The sequence below is a fragment of the Onychostoma macrolepis genome, chromosome 13 (genome assembly GCF_012432095.1).
Source record: "Onychostoma macrolepis isolate SWU-2019 chromosome 13, ASM1243209v1, whole genome shotgun sequence".
Lineage (NCBI taxonomy): Eukaryota > Metazoa > Chordata > Actinopteri > Cypriniformes > Cyprinidae > Onychostoma > Onychostoma macrolepis.
The window spans coordinates 19,821,901-19,840,769 of NC_081167.1; the positions used below are offsets into that span (position 1 = coordinate 19,821,901).

The 18,869-nt window shown below is 35.8% G+C and overlaps 4 protein-coding genes across 6 annotated transcripts; 1 reads left to right on the top strand and 3 right to left on the bottom strand.

The window, feature by feature from the left end:
* Nucleotides 1-286: 286 nt before the first annotated feature.
* ubtd1a (ubiquitin domain containing 1a) lies at nt 287-6,804 on the bottom strand. Of its 3 annotated transcripts, none has more exons than XM_058796645.1 (4): nt 6,360-6,804; nt 6,080-6,220; nt 2,816-3,043; nt 287-2,196 (listed from the first exon to the last, which is right to left on the bottom strand). In XM_058796645.1, exons 2-4 carry the CDS (start codon nt 6,159-6,161, stop codon nt 1,814-1,816), a joined length of 693 nt encoding a protein of 230 aa, XP_058652628.1. In that variant the 5' UTR covers nt 6,162-6,220; nt 6,360-6,804; the 3' UTR covers nt 287-1,813. The 3 variants fall into 3 exon arrangements, with proteins under 3 accessions (XP_058652628.1, XP_058652627.1, XP_058652629.1); XM_058796644.1 differs by having other exon boundaries at nt 6,316-6,804; XM_058796646.1 differs by lacking the exons at nt 6,080-6,220; nt 6,360-6,804 and adding an exon at nt 4,317-4,497.
* A 126-nt stretch (nt 6,805-6,930) lies between these two features.
* zdhhc16a (zinc finger DHHC-type palmitoyltransferase 16a) lies at nt 6,931-13,418 on the bottom strand. The gene is made up of 11 exons (XM_058796643.1): nt 13,236-13,418; nt 11,761-11,997; nt 11,481-11,675; nt 11,290-11,378; nt 11,130-11,158; nt 9,969-10,102; nt 9,595-9,699; nt 8,343-8,419; nt 8,129-8,252; nt 7,919-7,989; nt 6,931-7,832 (listed from the first exon to the last, which is right to left on the bottom strand). Exons 2-11 carry the CDS (start codon nt 11,986-11,988, stop codon nt 7,730-7,732), a joined length of 1,155 nt encoding a protein of 384 aa, XP_058652626.1. The 5' UTR covers nt 11,989-11,997; nt 13,236-13,418; the 3' UTR covers nt 6,931-7,729.
* Nucleotides 13,419-13,783: 365 nt separating this feature from the next.
* On the top strand, nt 13,784-15,521 carry mettl18 (methyltransferase 18, RPL3 N3-histidine). Its single transcript, XM_058796285.1, has 2 exons — nt 13,784-14,236; nt 14,489-15,521. Exons 1-2 carry the CDS (start codon nt 14,135-14,137, stop codon nt 15,353-15,355), a joined length of 969 nt encoding a protein of 322 aa, XP_058652268.1. The 5' UTR covers nt 13,784-14,134; the 3' UTR covers nt 15,356-15,521.
* A 154-nt stretch (nt 15,522-15,675) lies between these two features.
* On the bottom strand, nt 15,676-18,660 carry pgam1a (phosphoglycerate mutase 1a). Its single transcript, XM_058796286.1, has 4 exons — nt 18,346-18,660; nt 17,367-17,641; nt 16,572-16,752; nt 15,676-16,197 (listed from the first exon to the last, which is right to left on the bottom strand). The coding sequence occupies exons 1-4, from the start codon at nt 18,482-18,484 to the stop codon at nt 16,028-16,030; spliced, it is 765 nt and encodes a 254-aa protein (XP_058652269.1). The 5' UTR covers nt 18,485-18,660; the 3' UTR covers nt 15,676-16,027.
* Nucleotides 18,661-18,869: the final 209 nt, after the last annotated feature.

Sequence of the window (18,869 nt, forward strand, 5' to 3'; positions counted from 1 at the left end):
ATCTGTTTAAGAGATAGCATTTAAACATGTTCTAGTGTTAAACATGTTCTCAACTTCCATAAATTCACCACATCCAATTAAAGACCATTTGTCTACTTTTTCATTTTCCTTAATTCCATCATGGGCTGGCACTCATATAAAATATACAATACTAGTTTCAATTTATATGTATATTATTAAAATATCAAACGATCAAAGGATAACAAAAAGGTTTCCACTTACTCACACATGACAGGACATATGATAAGCTGACATTAGGAAAATAAACCAGAGTTTGTCAGTCAGACATATATTGTTTATTAAAATATGGTGTTAAAAATAAACCATTCTCTGGTATTTACAAACACACATTCGGACGCGTTTTAAAATTGCTATTTAATTCCATCAATTTCTTTTTTCTTTTTTTTTTTTAAATCCTTAAATAAATCCTTTCCGTGGTGATTGGCATTGTCACAAATGCTGTTAACAGAATTTCTCTTTTATTCACTTAAGCCAATTCGTAAATGAAGCCAGTCAACCTTTCAATCAAAAATTCAATTTAAAGAACACTTTTGCCACAGTATAAAAATCTGTCAAATTTAATAAAAACTTGTGAAATGTTGACAGTAATTGTACAGTTTAGATCCAGTTGCTTTGTTTCAACATTTATTACAAACCATATTCATTTAAAATGAATTTTTATTAGAAATAATTAACCTGTCTGTCCTGCAATAAATTATAAAAGCATGTCTACAAACAAATGTATACAAAGAACTTCAGAAAATGAACACAGGTTGTTGTTGTTTTTTACAGATAACACAGATACATAAAAGTCTCATAACAGTCTATGACTAGTGCCCCAATAAGATTTTACAAATCCATACACTAAACTAAAAAGAGTTCTGCTCAGTAATGGACAGCAGACTGAATCAAGGGATCAAGGCAAATGATACCACATAGAATATGGAAATGAATATCCACACAACATATGTAGGGATATTAAAACCAAGAAGGCAAGGTATCTAATTTAATATTATATATTTAGTATGCTACAATTATGGATTGTTAAGCATACAGTAAACAGAAACTTAAGAACTGATTTAGCAAAATCTTGTGAATATACTCTCCAATTGCTGTGGAACTATATTAATGTTTTACACATGCTTATATGCATGTATATTTGGCCTTTTAAGCTCCTCATAGATTCAAGAAAATGTGTGGCTCGCATCAAGTTCAAGACATTGTTGCTTGCATATAGAGCATATAGAACAGCCACAGGCTCTACTTCCACTCACTATTACGAATCTACGTCCCCTCCAGAAGTCCGAGATCTGCTAGTGAGCGACGCCTCATGGTACCATCACAGAGAGGTTCAGAAATCACTTTCCAGGACATTCTCGTTCACTGTTCCTGGCTGGTGGAACGATCTTCCCACCCCTATCCGGAATGCTGATTCCCTGACAATTTTTAAACGACAGCTGAAAACTCATCTCTTTCAACACTACTTGACTTCATCCTAAATTAAAGAAAAAAACTGTCTTTCTATTTATTTTTTCCTTCCCTTTCTAGCTTGTACTTGTTGAGAACAATGCCTGAAACTTGGTATTACGAGCACTTCCTGTGTCTGTTTGCCTCTTTTAAGATGAATCACTTTATGTATTCCCCAGTTGTAAGTCGCTTTGGATAAAAGTGTCTGCAAAATGACTAAATGTAATTGTAAATGTGCTTAATATTTGAAAAGGACAAGTGTTGAAACTCAAACCCGATCAGTGAATTTATATAAATGGAAACATAGGTTTGAGTTCATTGAGTCCCAGTTCAAAGTTTTGTGTGTTTAGCTGAGAACAATGGGCTGACTAACAATGACCTGTATTACAAAGTCCTTCTGGATCTTGGTGTCTTGTAAACGTGTTTTATCCGTGAGTAGCTTTCCAGAGAAAAACCAGCGCTGGTGGGCGGTATCAATGTCTTCCTGAATTTGAAGCTGTTTCTTCAGCTGACGAATGGAATCTCCCATTGTGGCACTGATGCGAAGGTCTTTTCCAGTGGAGAGACGCACCTTCAGCTGGAACTCCTTCTCCTTCTTCTCCTGTAGCTCAGAGTGTTCAGACGCATTATGATCGTTGCACTCGGACACCAGGTTGACTGGAGGAGCCAAGCAGTACGCTGGGAGCTGATAGCGGTTCCCCAGTTCATCATAGCACTCCATAAGAGACCCTGAAAGCGCAAATCAAAAGCTCAAATTCAGCACAAATGCTGTTGTCATTAAATGCCAAATGTGCATATTTAGTATGTGTATATGTATGTAAGCAAGATTTTTTAAAGTCTCTTAGGGTCAGCAAGGCTGAATTTTTTTTTATTAAAAATACCATAACAGTAATATTGTAAATATTATTACATATTTAATTGAACTGTTTTCTATTTTAATATATTTTAAAATGTAATTTATTTCTGTGATGACAAAGCTGAATTTCCATGAGCCATTACTCTTCAGTGTCACATCCTTCAAAAATAATTGTATTATGCCGATTTGAAACTCAAGTAACCTTTCTTATTATTATCAATGCTAAAAATGGTTAATATTTTTGTGGAAACTGAAAAAAAAAAAATCAGGAGTCTTTGATAAACACCACTTACGGGGAAAACATTTGAACAACTTTTGATCAATTTAACGCAATTTTGCTGAATAATTATTGCATTAATAATTCCATTAAAACCAATCGAATGATAATTATAAAAATTGTGTAACAAAAAAGAAGTTGCATTACATTTACAAAATACAAAACAGAAATATTTTCACTAGATCTGTATATTAAAATACTGTTTAAATGTTTACCATGAGGCAGTGTGATGCTGGCTCCATCTACAATAGCCTGCGCCAGTTCATGGTCGTTACATTCAATCGCTACAGCTGCAGCTTTCAGTGCATCCCAGATCTCTTTACGGCCATCAAAAGCTGGGGCCGTGTCCCAGAATTCATCTCTTTTACTGCGCAGCTGGCCCTCTGTCATAGGATATTCACTTTTCCACTTGGGCTTATCTTTCTTCAGGGACTCATTGCGTCCTACAGGAGAAAAAGACATAAATGTAGAAATGTCACCTAAACAATCTCCTGATCGTTTAGATATGAATTAAGTGGCCAGACTGATGTATCCTAAAAATCCTGTCGCAAAAATGGTTCTCATTTCTTATTAAAGAACTAGGACAGCATATGTCTTACATAGTGCATGTGACATAACAGCTTTTGCCCAAATGAGATTCAGTGGATCGTTCCAAAAATCAGATTTTCCATGCTACAAGCTTCTCTTTGACATGTAGCAAGGATTTCTTTGCACATACTGTAAATGGTGGTTTAATAAATACCTTTGCTTTAAATGAACTATGAACCTATATGGATCAAATGTAATAATGCAGTAAAAATCAGCATCTAAAGCACAACCTAAATCCCAACAGTCAAGCCAGCCCAGCTCAATGACGACTAAAGACGAAGAGCTCTTGTACAGTAGGCCAAAGGGAAATCCCTTTGAAGGCTAATGGCTTAGACCATAAGTGACTGAATCATTTGTAAACAAAACGTGACAGAATCACTGCACAGGTTTCAAAAGAAACATACTGTAAGTGCTTTGAACCTTCATCACAATTGTAATAAATCTGCTTTCGAGTCAAAGCAGCTGTCACTGCGACACACTGGGAAAAAACCAAATTATTTATAGTGTCTGAGATTAAAGACTTAATCGGGTGATGCAGAACAGGATTTAGTGGCGTCTCTCCAATCATGCATCACTCCTAGTCAGATGAGAGTTTAAGAGTACAACGCCACAAAACAAACACACTCCATCATTGAGCACTTTAAATTTAAATTTGAAAAAATGAACTAATATCAAACCATTTAGCCTTAATTACTAAATTGTTCCTTTTTATTATGCATTCTTCTGATAAACAATGACTTATAAAGTCCAAATCCATGATGCACTGTGATAAACAAGCATGTTTAACACACATTTAAAGTAATACTGTAATTCCACACACACACAAATCAAACTGACTGTGTAAGTCATCAAACTAAACACGGCCAGTACATCTAACATCTTGCAGACTTCCTTTTAATTACTAAATAAAGGAGATTAAAATGCTCATTCAATGGCAGAGAACTTAGGTATGACAGAACAGGTGTGAACAAAACTGTCTCTGCTAGCATGACCAAAAACCCGCCAAACTTTTCTTTAGATTTAGGGTCTTATACTAAAAATAAGTAGGCTACTGTACATCAACAACCTCAGCAGTAGTAGTATCTCTAAACATACACTGCTAGTAATTGTGCGCTGTACGCTACTTACTTTTCAGCACAACTGTTATCGTTGGTTGATAGTCTCTTGAGTTTGCAACTCCCATGGTCTGAGCAGTCACTTATTCCTCTAACCAGTGAAACGTTACTGGACAGTCGCTCCTATAACTTCATGCAGGGGTTTGAGAGACAATCAACTCCACATGCGTGGTGCTACAAGTTGTCCTGTCACAGCAAAACTCATGGCACTCCGCTAGTAGCTTACACCAGTTTATTGCAAAATGTACACGCCCATCACCTGTTTTCTGAATCTAAAAATAACAACTGAACAAATATAAATCAAAGCAGATCACCAAGATATCTTCTAGCAGCAAGAAATAGACCTTGTTTTACAATCCCTGGCTTGAGTTTAGATGTATGAGTGACTTTTTACAACAAACCTAATCCAGTCAACTCTATTTTAGACCAGGACGGATAGTCAAAAATAAACTGTAAATCCCAGGATTGTCCAGAGCAGGTGCATCCAAGCAGTTCCACAAATACATCTAATCTAAAATGTCCCAATCTTAAAGGATTTCTAGGTAAAGGAAGAACATTTCAGCATTTAAGCAGACAAGAAGTTTATATAATATCCAATATGTTAATCTTCTTTTCGCCGTGCCATCAGAATTAAGTAATTCAAGGAAGATTCAAGGAGGCTTTCGTTTATGTTGGTTTACTTAAGAAATCAATAACATTCTTTAGAGTTCCTGCAGGGACTTATGGGTTCCATAGTGTAAGAAAGAAAATTTACCCTTAACTGCCCATTTTGAAATGGTGCCTAGAGGTTTTTAAGAGGATTTTGGTGATTTAAGGCAGAACCAAAACTCAAGGGGCCTACAAGGAAGTGTATTGAAAAGTTTAGATAAATAGGAGTAAAAAAATTATAAATTAATCAGTTAAAATGAAGTAAATTAGTTAATAAAAAATCTAACAGTACAGTACTAAAAATGTAATTTAATAGAAACATTTTTCAAATAATAATCAAGACACATTAATATTAATATATAATACAAGAAATTCTATAGATTCCTTTGAAATTTTAGTATTGGAGGTCTCATGCACGAGGTCATGCTTAGGGGTCCATGGCATTTTAAATAATAATAATAATAAATAAATAAATAACTATTATAATAGAAGTTACCCAGATCTTGCCTTTTTACAGTGATGCATTCTCTAAAATATCAGAAAATATCTAAATATCAGAAATACCAAAAAAAAAAAAAAAGAAGAAAAAAATAAAATAAAAATCTGAGTAGGACAAAAGCAGTCTTAAGTCGCTGGGGTATATTTGTAGCAATAGCCAAAAATACACTGTATGGGTCAAAATTATCGACTTTTCTTTTATGCCAAAAATCATTAGGATATTAAGTAAAGATCATGTGCCATGAAGATATTTTGTAAATTTCTTACTGTAAATATATAAAAACTTCATTTTTGATTAGTAATATGCATTGCTAAGAACTTCATTTGGACAACTTTAAAGGCGATTTTCTCAATATTTAGATTTTTTTTTGCACCCTCAGATTCCAGATATTCAAATAGTTGTATAGCCAAATATTGTCCGATACTAACAACCCATACATCAAAGGAAAGCTTATTTATTCAGCTTTCAGATGATGTATAAATCTCAATTTCGAAAAATTGAAGACTGGTTAGACACTTAAGACTGGTTTTGTGATCCAGGGTCACAAATAGTTTCCTCATTCAAGGACCACCACAGCCTATGCATTCACACTATTTGCAAACAGGATTCCTGGACAGATGAAGCCTTACCTCCTCCTTTGGTGCTGTATCTGGATGCATTCCTGGAAGACAGGTGGGACCTTTGACGTATCACTCCAAAACAACTTCCCATCACTCAAACTCACATCAGGACCAAGCTTTAGATGCCTGGATGCCCGAATAAATGCATTTCTACAGGATCCAAAATGTAAAAAGTCCCAGTCAATGACGTTAATAAATGATATTTTGTTTTTGCATAAGAAAGATTGTGTCTAGTTGACTGTTACTTTAGGTTATCAGATGTGTTGTTGTCCGAGGCCAGACACAATACCGTTGTATTCCGCTGAGTCGACATTTGTCTAAGACTTAAGCTGATCAGTAACCTTCCAGGAAGACAAAGTTATTACACTAATGCAGTCAATGGACAGTTGATACAAATCTAAACTTGATATTTAATTATCCTCTGAGTTCAACTACACACACACACTTCCCGCTGTAGTCCACACTCAAATCCCTAAAGAGGAATAAATCAGTGTAGAGCTTTAAACGATGAAATCGGCGAACTTGTGAAATCTGCGACTAGAGGGCGCTCGTGCACATGATAGTGAACAAGCGCTGCATGGAGAAACAGCAGAAATACAGCAGGGGTAACAAATCTCAAATATGTCATTAAAAATTAATATTAAATAAAATATATATTCATATATATTTTCCCAAACGCTACTCCAGTTACTGTAACAACAATAAAACAGTAGTTATTTGCTTTTAATCACAACTGACCTGGTGAAAAAATAAATAAAAGAATATGAAACGGTGAAATGATGGTACACTGCCATCTAAAGGCAGTGATGCATTTATAGATGTTAACAAAAATCTAAACTGTACGACGATGAAACGAGAAATGCTGTTAAAAAAAAACATTTATTTAACATATAATAAAATTCTAGGCAAGTTTCTTCAGATGTGGTTGACTTTGGAAATGAAGTATTGGATTTCAGTGCATTTAAATAATGATACTGTAGGTGCTATAAATAAGGAGTTGAAAATCATATTTACATAATCAAACATCAAGCCCCACATGGCTACAAACCCTACTTTAAAAGAATAGTTCACCCAAAAATGAAAATACTGTCATCATTTACTCACCTCTACTCTTTATGAGTTTATTTCTTCTGTTGAACACAAAAGATGATACCTTTTTGGTAACAGTTGACAGTAGCCACTGACTTTCATAGTATTTTTTCTCTCTCTCCATACTATGGAAATCAATGGCAACTGTTAACTGTTTGGTTACCAACATTCTTCAAAATATCTTTTTGTGTTCAACAGAAGAAAGAAACTCATACAGGTTTGGAAGAAGTGGAGGGTGAGTAAATGGTGACAGTTTTTTTTTTTCATTTTTGGGTGAACTATCCCTTTAAGCACAGCATCTTCCATAGATCGCACAGACAACTGTCATGATTTCATTATAAAATATTGATAGAAACATCCAAAATATGCATGATATTTTTGGAGGGCAGCCCTTTCATTTTGTCAGAAAGAGCAAAAGTCATCCAGTGAGATCACTGTCTAAATCTGGGCTCTGCAGACTCCTGTGTTCCCGGGGCTCTGGTTCTGCATTCAGCCTTGGCACAGCGGGTGAGACTCACCCTGATGAGCATGTTGGTCATCGCCAACTAAGACAGTTAAGTCTTTAATGTCTCAGACTGGCATCATGTCTTTTTTAAGAGGGTAAATGTCCCATGTCAGTCCGTCACCATATGGCGTGTGTCCAGATGGAAGGAGAACACGTGTCAGCCAATGACTGTGAAGATGATTATAATTTACATTAAAATCACAGCTTACAGACTGCAGAATTTGACTAAGAGCATGCAAAATGTGTAATTTTACCTTCTCTTTTCTACGCCGAAGAACACCTTCCAGTTGTTTAGTTTACCATAACTAAAAGGATTACGATAGACCTTTAAAAAGAGAGAAAATGTTAAATAAATCACAGATCAAAAATAATGACAAAATTTGACATAGCTACCAGAGATCAAATAATAGAAAGAAAATAAATTACAATCAGTTATAAAAAAAGTTTAGACTTTTATAACTTACCTTTCCACGTCTTGCCAAATGTTTGGCCTCTTTGTTGTTTATATGGCGTTCAATGCTGGTTTCTCCACGGGTGATAAGTATAGCATGCCACAGTGTGAGACCTCCTAAGGCGACTGACACTGTGCTGATGGAAAAAACAGCAAACATAACAAAAGATGTGAGTCTATGGAAATAGTAAAACCAGTATTGGGGCCGCAGTGAAAGAATAGACTACCTTGTAAGGACCCACATGTAGATAACACTCTTGTGAAACATCCTGTCTTTGTAGGTGTATGGAGGTTGCGAAATCTCCTGTGTCCATTGAAGCATCAGAAAAGCAAAAAATATTTTATATTATTCAGAATATATAAATATTATTTACATTAATAAAATATAGCAATATACTTACAGATAATTTTATAAATGTAAATATTTAAAATATTATATGAATACTGATTTATATGAGTGCAACTATGTTATTTATGCATATATACTAATGTTCAAATATTTGAGGTTACTAAGATTTGTTGAGCAGAGGAGATGTCTTTAAAAAAAAGCATTTTTTTTAAAGACATCTCCTCTGCTCAACAAGGCTGCAATTATTCAATTAAAATACAGTAAAAACAGTAATATTGTGAAAAGTTATTACTATTTACAACAACTGATCTATTTTAATATATGTGACCCTGGACCACAAAACCAGTCTTAAGTCTCTGGGCTATATTTGTAGCAATAGCCAAAATTACATTGCATGGGTCAAAATTATACATTTTTCTTTTATGCCAAAAATCATTAAGATATTAAGTAAAGATCATGTTCCATGAAGATATTTTGTAAATTTCTTACCGTAAATGTATAAAAACTTTTTTGATTAGTAATATGCATTGCTAAGAACTTCATTTGGACAACTTTAAAGGCAATTTTCTCAATATTTAGATTTTTTTGCACCCTCAGATTCCAGATTTTCAAATAGTTGTATCTCGGCCAAATATTGTCCGATCCTAACAAACCGTACATCAATGGAAAGCTTTTATTTATTAAGAATTGACACTAAAGACTGGTTTTGTGGTCCAGAGTCACAATTATTTCAAATAATTTATTCCGGTGATAGCAAAGTTGAATTTTCAGCAGCCATTACTCAAGTCTCCAGTGTCACACGATCCTTCACAAATCATTCTAATATACTGATTCTGTGCTCAAGAAACATTTCCTGTTATCATCAAACTAATAACTACACATGTGCAATGTTTCTGATTCGTTGCCCCAAATGGAATTGTAATCCCCCTCGTTCAATTGTGACAAAAGCAGAGTCAGTAAGAAATACTCATTTAAATATGCGCTGTTAGCATTGGGATAGGGAAGGTCAGAAATAATTTGTTGGTTTTCATAGCATGCTGTTTGTTTAAGAGTGTTGAATCATGCGATACAGAAAACAAAAATTACAGCTCTAAAGCCAAATCAACAGCAGGAAAAACGACTTGAGCCACCTGTAGTCCCTTCCCAGCCACGCCTTCTGAAGGTACAATGCCGATGAGCAACCCAATCCCTGTCACCGGGACACCCTGTTTCTCCGCTTCCAAATGTCTGAATTGCTATGGAATGGCAGAGAGACAGCTGGCAGTTAAGACATTCCCATTACACCAGACTTTCAGAACAGAAAGAGAAAAGGAGAAAAAACCATTCAGAAAGAGAGGAGTTAAACGCTATCTACCTTATTCATTAGAATACTTAAAGGACAAAACAATGCCCACTGAGGTGTTTTTCAAGCTTCAAAATGGTATGATACAAAGACTGAGCTATACTAAATGAGCAAAGAGCAAAGACTAAACAATAAATGTATTAAAAAAAAACAAAGCCTTACATCTATGGCATTGTATGCATCGATAAACAGATGGCGCCCACTGATGCTACAATACATGCAGCCCAAAGTCAAATAGAGGCAAAAGGAGAAGAAGTAACGATGATTGTAATGGCCAACACAGTTGTTAAGCCAAGCTGAATATAAATAATTAATTAAGGACTTAACTACAAAGTAGTGGAAAAAGATGAAATGCATCTGGGCTGTTAAAGGAATAATTCACCAAGTTTCATTTCAATTCTATCTAAATTCAATTTAAATGTAAATTTAATTGTTACTTACATTTGTGTCATTCTAAACCTTACAAGTACTTAGAGGAATAGTTCTGTTAAACAAAAAAGATGATATTTTGAAAAATGTGGTTAACCTAACAGTTTCTGTCCCCACTGACTTCCATATACGAACATTTTTGGGAGAACTATACTTTTTTTTAAGATTTATTTTTTGGCATTTTATGCATTTATTTAGACAGGACAGCAAGTGGACAGGAAGCGAGGTGGGAGCGGAATCGGAAAAGGTCCGCGATCTGGGGCTCGAACTCAGGACGTCCAAAGTGCAACGGCACTACTTGTCGGCGCACTGCCCATGAGGCTATAGGCGCCGACGGATGAACTATTATTCTTCATATTAGATTAGCCCCCTCTATTTCTGCTTTTAAATGCTTAATCTACTGATTTAAAGATGTTGAATATGTATATAGAAATAATATATTTAATGTTTATAGCAAAATGAATATTATATACATTTTTCAGAATCATGGGTAAAGTAGATTTTCCATGATTATTTAATAAATTTTATTGAAATGATGCATGCTGATGGCTTCAACAAAAGCATATGCCATCAGTAAACAACGTTGTCGCTCACACATTAGGTTGTCTTTAAAGCTTTATAAGTTATCATTAAAAACTATTGAACTCTATTCTGAAAGCTGTTCTTGTCAGTCTTTTCCATGCAATTATAATGAATGAATGCAATACAACTTGAGTATAGTTTGCAACAACATGAATGTGAATAAATGATGACAGAATTGTAATTTTTGGATGAACTATTCCTTTAAACTGAATGTTTCACTAAAAAACAAAGCCAGTACATAAGAATTTTAGAGTAAAATAAAACCAAATGGGTGCACTTTTTACAAAATGTATGGTGATTTAAAAAGGATACGGCAATGATGATCCATTTTTAGAATACATCTGTAGAGAAAGATACAGGGATGTTGATACATGGGAGTTTCTTACAATAATATTATACAATGCAGCTGACACCAAATCACCAGTCAGATTTTCTAAGCCTGTTGGGAAAGAGAAAAGTGTGTCTCTCTTACGTTTTACAGATCCCACAGTGATGACTTCGTGCTGGTTTAGGAATGACACACTTTTTACAGAACGACACAAACGGGACCTCATTTTTCATCTGAAACACAATGTGAAGAAAGAAAGACGAACTGTCAGGTCATGAATGACATTGAACACACACATCAGCTACTTGATTGTAGCATGTCTAAGAGTGCCGAACCTTCGGAGGGTATCCCGGAGGAGTGTTTGTAGCTTTGTAGTAATGGAAGACTATCATGACCAAGATCCAATTCCCATAACAAATGTGCCACATCATCCAGCCAGGAGAGTACGTTCGAAGGACCAATGGTAAAAGGCAGTAGTATGCGATGAAAACCACAGAACTGGTAAGAGCTACTACTAAAAACACAAAAACCTTAAGAGAACAGAAAAAGTGCAGGGTGTAAGAGAAACAAACAGACATCGCAACAAAATAACATGATGGTAATTATAAGATTTACCATTCCAAACCAACGTGTGACAATCTCCACCGTCCAAAACACTGGTTCAAGGATGCAGTCCAGTACCACTTCTGAGTTAGTGAGCGAGTTAAAATAAAGGGATTTGAAGATCAGTTTGATGTAGCTCACAGGCTGCCTCAGTCTTCTGGGCATGCGACTGCGACTGTATCTGCCACATCCACGCATGCATCGCAGCAGCAGGTGCATGACAGTAGAGCAGGGACGCATGTTCAGCCCCTGTAAAGACAAGATCTTATCTTTTAATAACCTGTTCAAGCATCCTGAATATCGGCACAAGCAAGTTCCTCTGCCTACAGCCTGCAGTTTGCTCACTGACAATTGCCCTTGTGCTGAACCTGTAAGACAATTAGATTAACCAAGTATCCTTCTAAGCAGATGGTGTGGATTGATATAAACCAATAATGCAAGCATGGTTTAGTTTTCTGATACCCCTGAATTATCTAACAATACAAATATCCGAAAGGTTGATGACCTCTTTTGTTCAGTTTTTAGAAAGCAGCATACTTTACATGATTACACTGATAACAATGCACCGAAAACACCCCGCCCTTTTAAGTTTACTTACGTTTGGAAATAATACTCAGGGATGGTGAGGCTTGAGACTAATGCGTCTTTCCATGGATTTATAGTTGCAACCATTAATCTTACTAAAAGGGTTTCAAGCCGTCCCATTCGCTGGATACGAATTTAGATTAAAATATGCATAAACAAAGATTTGGGATGATGAAGTGAAACTTTGTTATTTATTTAAAAACGTAAGGCATAACACAAAATCTGTGTCAAGCCAGTTTCAAGACAATACATTTATTAAGTACATAGGTGTGTCCCCAGTAAGAATTCAAAAAAATTTCATGTTAGCACTGCATGCCCAAACGTTGTAAAATTCAGACATGAGAGCGACGGATCTGGACAGTCTACATTCCGGTCACACCAGTGAATGTGGAGGGAACACCACCACCCATATGATATAGCGCTGTAATAGTGACAGACGTAAGCAGAAAGAGATGCAATAGTTATAATGGACAGTAGATACTGTAAGATTAGTGTAAAAGTGGTCAACATCATACACCACCCCAAACATACTATAATCTCAGGGACAGATTGTGAGTCTGTGCCTCTAAAATTATCATTAAGAGAAAACACTTACTGATATTGTAAAGATAGTACACCGAGTAACTGAAAATGAAATATCTACAACATATAGTTACATATATAAATATAGTATCTATCCGTTTGTCTGTCTTTCATGTATCTGTCTATCATCTGTCTATCTAATACACACTCATAGATAGATACACAAATATACGTAAATGTATTTCTTTGTATAACGCACATCAGTGATGAAACAAGGGATAACAGTGATGTTTAGTACCTCGACTTGACTGAATCAAACAAAAAGAGCTAAACATCAAAAAGCACAGCATGGCAGAAATTTGTACACTCGGTTGTCTTACCTGCCCAAGATCTTCTCCTAAAACTGCGATAAAATCAACTCATGATACCGTTGAATGTTTTTTTTTGCTTTATATATATATATATATATATATATATATATATATATATATATTTCGGAACAGACGGAGATAAATAATTGGAAGCAGCAGTTTCTATCCCTTTGATTTCATCTGCTGTCTGTCTGTCTGACGCTCAGGGATGTGAGCTCAGCTGTCACGCTGGGAATTCTGGGAATTGTAGTTTAAGGCGTGGAAAGCGGAAATATTATCTGGGAATATTTTTATAATGCATATTTTTATATTATTAATAATAAAAATTACGTTATAGTGTGTGGTATTTAATGAATTAATCGCATTTCGGTTCGATTTTTATAAGATTTAAGACAAACTGCTGCAGGGAATTGTGGGAATTGAAGTTTGATTCATGTCCAATTCATTTCAGCGAATCGGTTCTTTCGAACACTTGCTTTCAAAGAAACAATTCAGTGATTGTTTTACGTAACGTCCGAGCGTAATTGCTGCATGCGTGGGCTCTAAAATCAGAGATGCTGTATTGCTAAAATCTGCTCTAAAGCGGCCCAGTAAAGGCATATTACGAGTTCTTTTTTTCTATAACGTTGTACTATTTCCCAGTTTGTTGCAGTCATGAATAACCAGTCCATAAAATCTAACTCACAATAAGCATTAACTTATTTAAAACGCGATTATAATTTGCATTTACACTGCTAAAATAATTTACACCTATTGGCTGAAAATGCTGTTTAAATAACTCGGACCTGTTCTGTTCAACCAATGCATTGAAAAGATCCGACTCAAAAGAACAATTCGTTCAGGATTCGGATAACGTAGTAGATGTTCACACGTGCTAAGGCGCTGCGTGGGTCGAAATAGTACAAGAGATGGCATTCAGTTTCAACTTCGATGTTCCTTTACAGACAGACGAAACAAACGATAAAGAAAACAAAGACGACAAAGCAAAAGAAGGGAATCTTAAGTGCTCGGTAAGGGAATTTATTATTAGCTTGTTAAGAACGGCTATATCTTGGCTAATGCTGCAAGACAGCTGACTGTAAAATCTAAAATTATGCTTGAAATGTACAGCACACTTTAAATTCTAGGACTGGATGATATTCCATTTTAACAATTAATGTGAAAGCATAAATCAACAATATGTGGGGGTAATTACTCAAGCTATAGCCCCATGTTGCATCATATTATCATATCATATTATGCACATTGTATTTTTTCCATAGGACGTTAGTGCAACCGTCCCAAAGAAGATTAAGGATGCTGTGGAACACCAACCTTTGTTGGATCCTCTGTCCCAAATTGAGAACTGGGTGCCTGAAACCATCACAATAGGTGCCCTGCCTCCCCTGCTCTGTCTCAATGAATCAGTGTTTGAGAAGACTGCTCCTGAACGAGAGGACAGTGAGGAGATACTGGCCAAAACACTGACTCAAAACTCAGACCTCATCTCTGGAGTCTATGAGGGTGGGCTTAAGATATGGGAATGCACTTATGATCTACTTGAGTACATTGATGATGAAGGAGAGACCTTCGCTGGGAAAAGAGTATTAGACTTAGGCTGTGGAGCAGGTCTACTTGGCATACTTGCATTGAAGAGAGGAGCCAGCAAAGTTGACTTCCAGGATTATAACAGCACTGTGATAGAGCAGTTAACAGTGCCAAATGTTTTTCTCAATTGTGAAGATGATGAAGAAAATGAAGAGACAAATAGCAGCCCACCGTGTAAGAGAAAAGCCCTGAATGCAACAGAGAAATTACTAGATCGTTGTGGTTTCTTCTCAGGCGACTGGAACTCTTTTCTCACACTTGTGCAAAATAAAACCCCATCACCAAAATATGACATTATCTTCACATCAGAAACCATATATAACACAGACTACTACTCTTCACTTCATAATGTGTTTTGTGACCTGCTTGATGAGAATGGTATTGTTTATTTGGCAACCAAATCGCACTATTTTGGAGTAGGAGGTGGCCTTCATCTGTTTGAGACGTTTGTGGAGCAGAATAACGTCTTTCAGATCAGATATTTGAAGGATGTGGAACAAGGCCTTAAGAGACATGTCATATCATTGACATTCAAAAAGTGACATTCAAATTGTATTGGTGGTAAATATTAATGTGCCTATGCAATTATGGTGCAAGTTAACATAAAATAATGGATGCATATTCTTTTTAGGCCAAATGGATGGTTATGAGATCCTAAATTGTGCTTGGTGTAAATAACTAATGTTAAAACAGCAAGAGCATCATTACTGAAACTGGAGTTTGGTGAAACACTCTGAAGATTTGTTAAAGTCAGTGTTCAATCTGCAATAAAGCACTGCAAAACCATCATCAAATAAACAAGAACTGACATAAGTTTACATATATCTCTACAATTTATCAAGCAGAATCACGCAGGCCAACAGACAGTCTCAACACTGGTTTAATGTGAAAAGAAATGTACTTGGAGATGTCACATTGACAACACTTGATCAAACATATTCTTCAAAATAAAGTGGTGGTAAAGTAAATTATGGAATGAATTACATAAAGACAAATCCAAACAAAAATGTGTGGTCCTTGTAAACTGTTTAACTAATAAATATTCACAACCATTCCAAAATTCTAACATTTCAAACGTGTTACGTATAGGTCCTATATATATATTTTTTTAACTTGTATATACTTTTTCTATAGTGCTCGGTCTCATTGATGTTAAATATGGGAGTCTTGTTTAAAGTAAGTCAGTGCTGATGTTTAATTAAAAAGTTTATACTCTATTTCTTGGCTTTGCCCTGTGCTGCCACAGCCTCCATGGCTTTGCGAACAGTTTCCTCGTCTCCAAGGAACTGCATAGGCTTGATGGGTTTCAGGTTCTTGTCCAGCTCGTAAAGAATAGGGATGCCTGTGGGCAGATTCAGCTCCATGATGGCCTCCTCGGACATACCTGTAAATGTGAGAAAACAAACTATGAGACTATGGAAGAAATGCAATCTAAATAATTTGTCATTTTTATATTATCCATTTTAATTTTAAAGTTTAATTTTTGTGTTTTTGTCATTTTTATTTGTTTTGTTTAAATATGTCTACATAGTTTTTATAATTTTACTTGCTTTAGTAAATCAAGTTTAACTAAATGAAAATGAGAAATGCCTTGGCAACTAGCTAAAAAAGCTTCAGTTAATGTTTTAAAAAAAAAACAAATTATGAAAGATTCTACTAATTTCCATGGTTTTCCAGACATGGAAATCATATTTAAAGGATTTCAATAATGGTGGGAGCCTTGAACAAGGGATTGAAATGATACTGTGGAATAATTACCTTCTAAGTGCTTCACAATGCCTCTCAAACTGTTCCCATGAGCAGCAATCAACACTCTCTTTCCCTCCTTGATTTGAGGCACAATCTCCTCATTCCAGAAGGGTAGCGCCCGTGCAATAGTGTCCTTCAGACTCTCACAAGAAGGCAGCTGGTCCTCAGTCAAATCAGCATAACGTCTGTCCTATAGAAAGACAAGACATCCCACAAGACAAAATTGGTGCAATAATCAAATGTTCTATAAACATATCACCATGTAATTGTTCTGCACTTTTCATCTAATAGAAATTCTTGACTTGTTAGTTTGTTCCAGGTCATAGGAAAACCAGAGTGTTTGAATCTTATCAACATTTGTAAGCTGTTTCTTATACAAATAAGGTTTGAACTTTGTTTTCTGAGTCTTTGCACTGATTAACTACTAGGACGCCAGTTTCAATGTGTAACATCAACATGCAACAAATTTGGTTTTCAGACTCATGAGTTGGTAATGCATGTTAAAATGACTTATGAACTCTGTGATTTTCATTGTATGGAATGCAAGAATGCAGATTATAAAAAAAGTTGATAGACATGCTATCATTACGCAATATTATCCATTCAGAAAGCTAAAAACTAAGTACATCCTCACCATGTGCATTTACACACTTATGAGTCGTTTCTTATTTTGAGAATCTATTATGGAATCTGAAAAGGGGAAGTGACTAATTATGATGACAAATACATCCAAAATGTGCATTTGAATGCAACAAATTAAGGGTTTAAAGTACCATAATGAATGAAAGATGCTGAAGACCCCACCTTGCTGATGATGGTGTAAAAGTCATGATCTGCATCCATGGTTGGTGGAGGGATGTCATAGGAGCGCCTCCAAATCTTAACCTGGGCTTCACCGTGCTTGGCTGCAGTCTCAGCCTTGTTTAACCCAGTGAGACCACCATAATGCCGTTCATTCAGGCGCCAGGTCCTGTGCACAGGCAGCCACATCTGATCAATACTGTCCAAAACAATCCATAACGTCCGGATGGCCCTCTTCAGTACCGAGGTATAACAAATGTCAAACTCAAACCCTGCATCTGTAAAGACACAGTATATGCTTAATATGGAACACAGAATTCAACATAATACAACTTAATATAACGTGATTGTCATTTATTTTTCTTATTATTCAAATATTATTTAATACACATTTGATACAACATAGCCCTAACACGGATTTAAAACTATACAAATTAATATTAGATTTTTTTTATTTTAAATATATAGAATATTAAATGTAGATAATATTTTTGTATTTAGAATATTATAACATTATAATTATTACAATGATTATTATTTATATATAAACAAAATGGATAACTGCAATGGCGTCAAAAATAATAATTTTACGCATCCCTGATTGAGAAATTCAGCACGTGAACAAAATCACGTCCTGTGTTGCACGTTCGCATCAGGTAGGCCCCGCCCTCAACCCGTCAGTAAAAGGCAAACCGACAGCTAATTGGTTCAGAGCGTACACGCGTCATGTCGGAGGCGGGGCTGTGCTGGGGATGCACAGTCTTCTGAAAGTCATTTGAATTTTCCGGTTTGATTTTTCTCATTTAAAAACGCAAAAATCTCAATGCAAACAATAATAACATAAAGCGGGCAGAGTGATACTCAATTTAGACATAATGTACATTATTTCAAAAACTAATCTATAGCTTATCTACTGATATACCTAGGACAGCAGATTTACAACGCTCATTCACAATGCTGGAAAATATAATACTATACAAACCTTTTAAAGCTTGACCGCCTTTCTTTGCCTCCTGAGCCCCTGTCTCGCTCAGGTCCGCGTCGAACCAGCCACAGAAGCGATTCTCCTGGTTCCAGCAGCTCTCGCCATGGCGAATGAGAACCAGCTTGTAAGCAGCCATTTGAGACAGATAATAAAGGTAGCAGCTAAAGACAGCACAGTGAGCTCTGATCGAACAGGTTGTTAAGCTCTGTGAAGAGTACAGTCAAAAAGACCCTCCTCTCATCTCAGTCCGTAATGAATGACGTTCCGACCTCCCCATCTCAACGCTCAACCAATCAAAGCCTCGGAACGATGCGCAACCATGTGAAACTGCAAACACGACATGGAAAAAAACCGTGACCTTCCTGTAACGCCTGTGAATATTTTATAGTAAACCTACTGTAGCATTTTGCGGTTCAAAATGTTTTATCAGGAATAAAAGGAGTATAAAATAATTAATCGTTCATGGTTCATCGACCCTACTAGAGATATGCAGTATTATAAATAATTAAACTAAAGGAGGA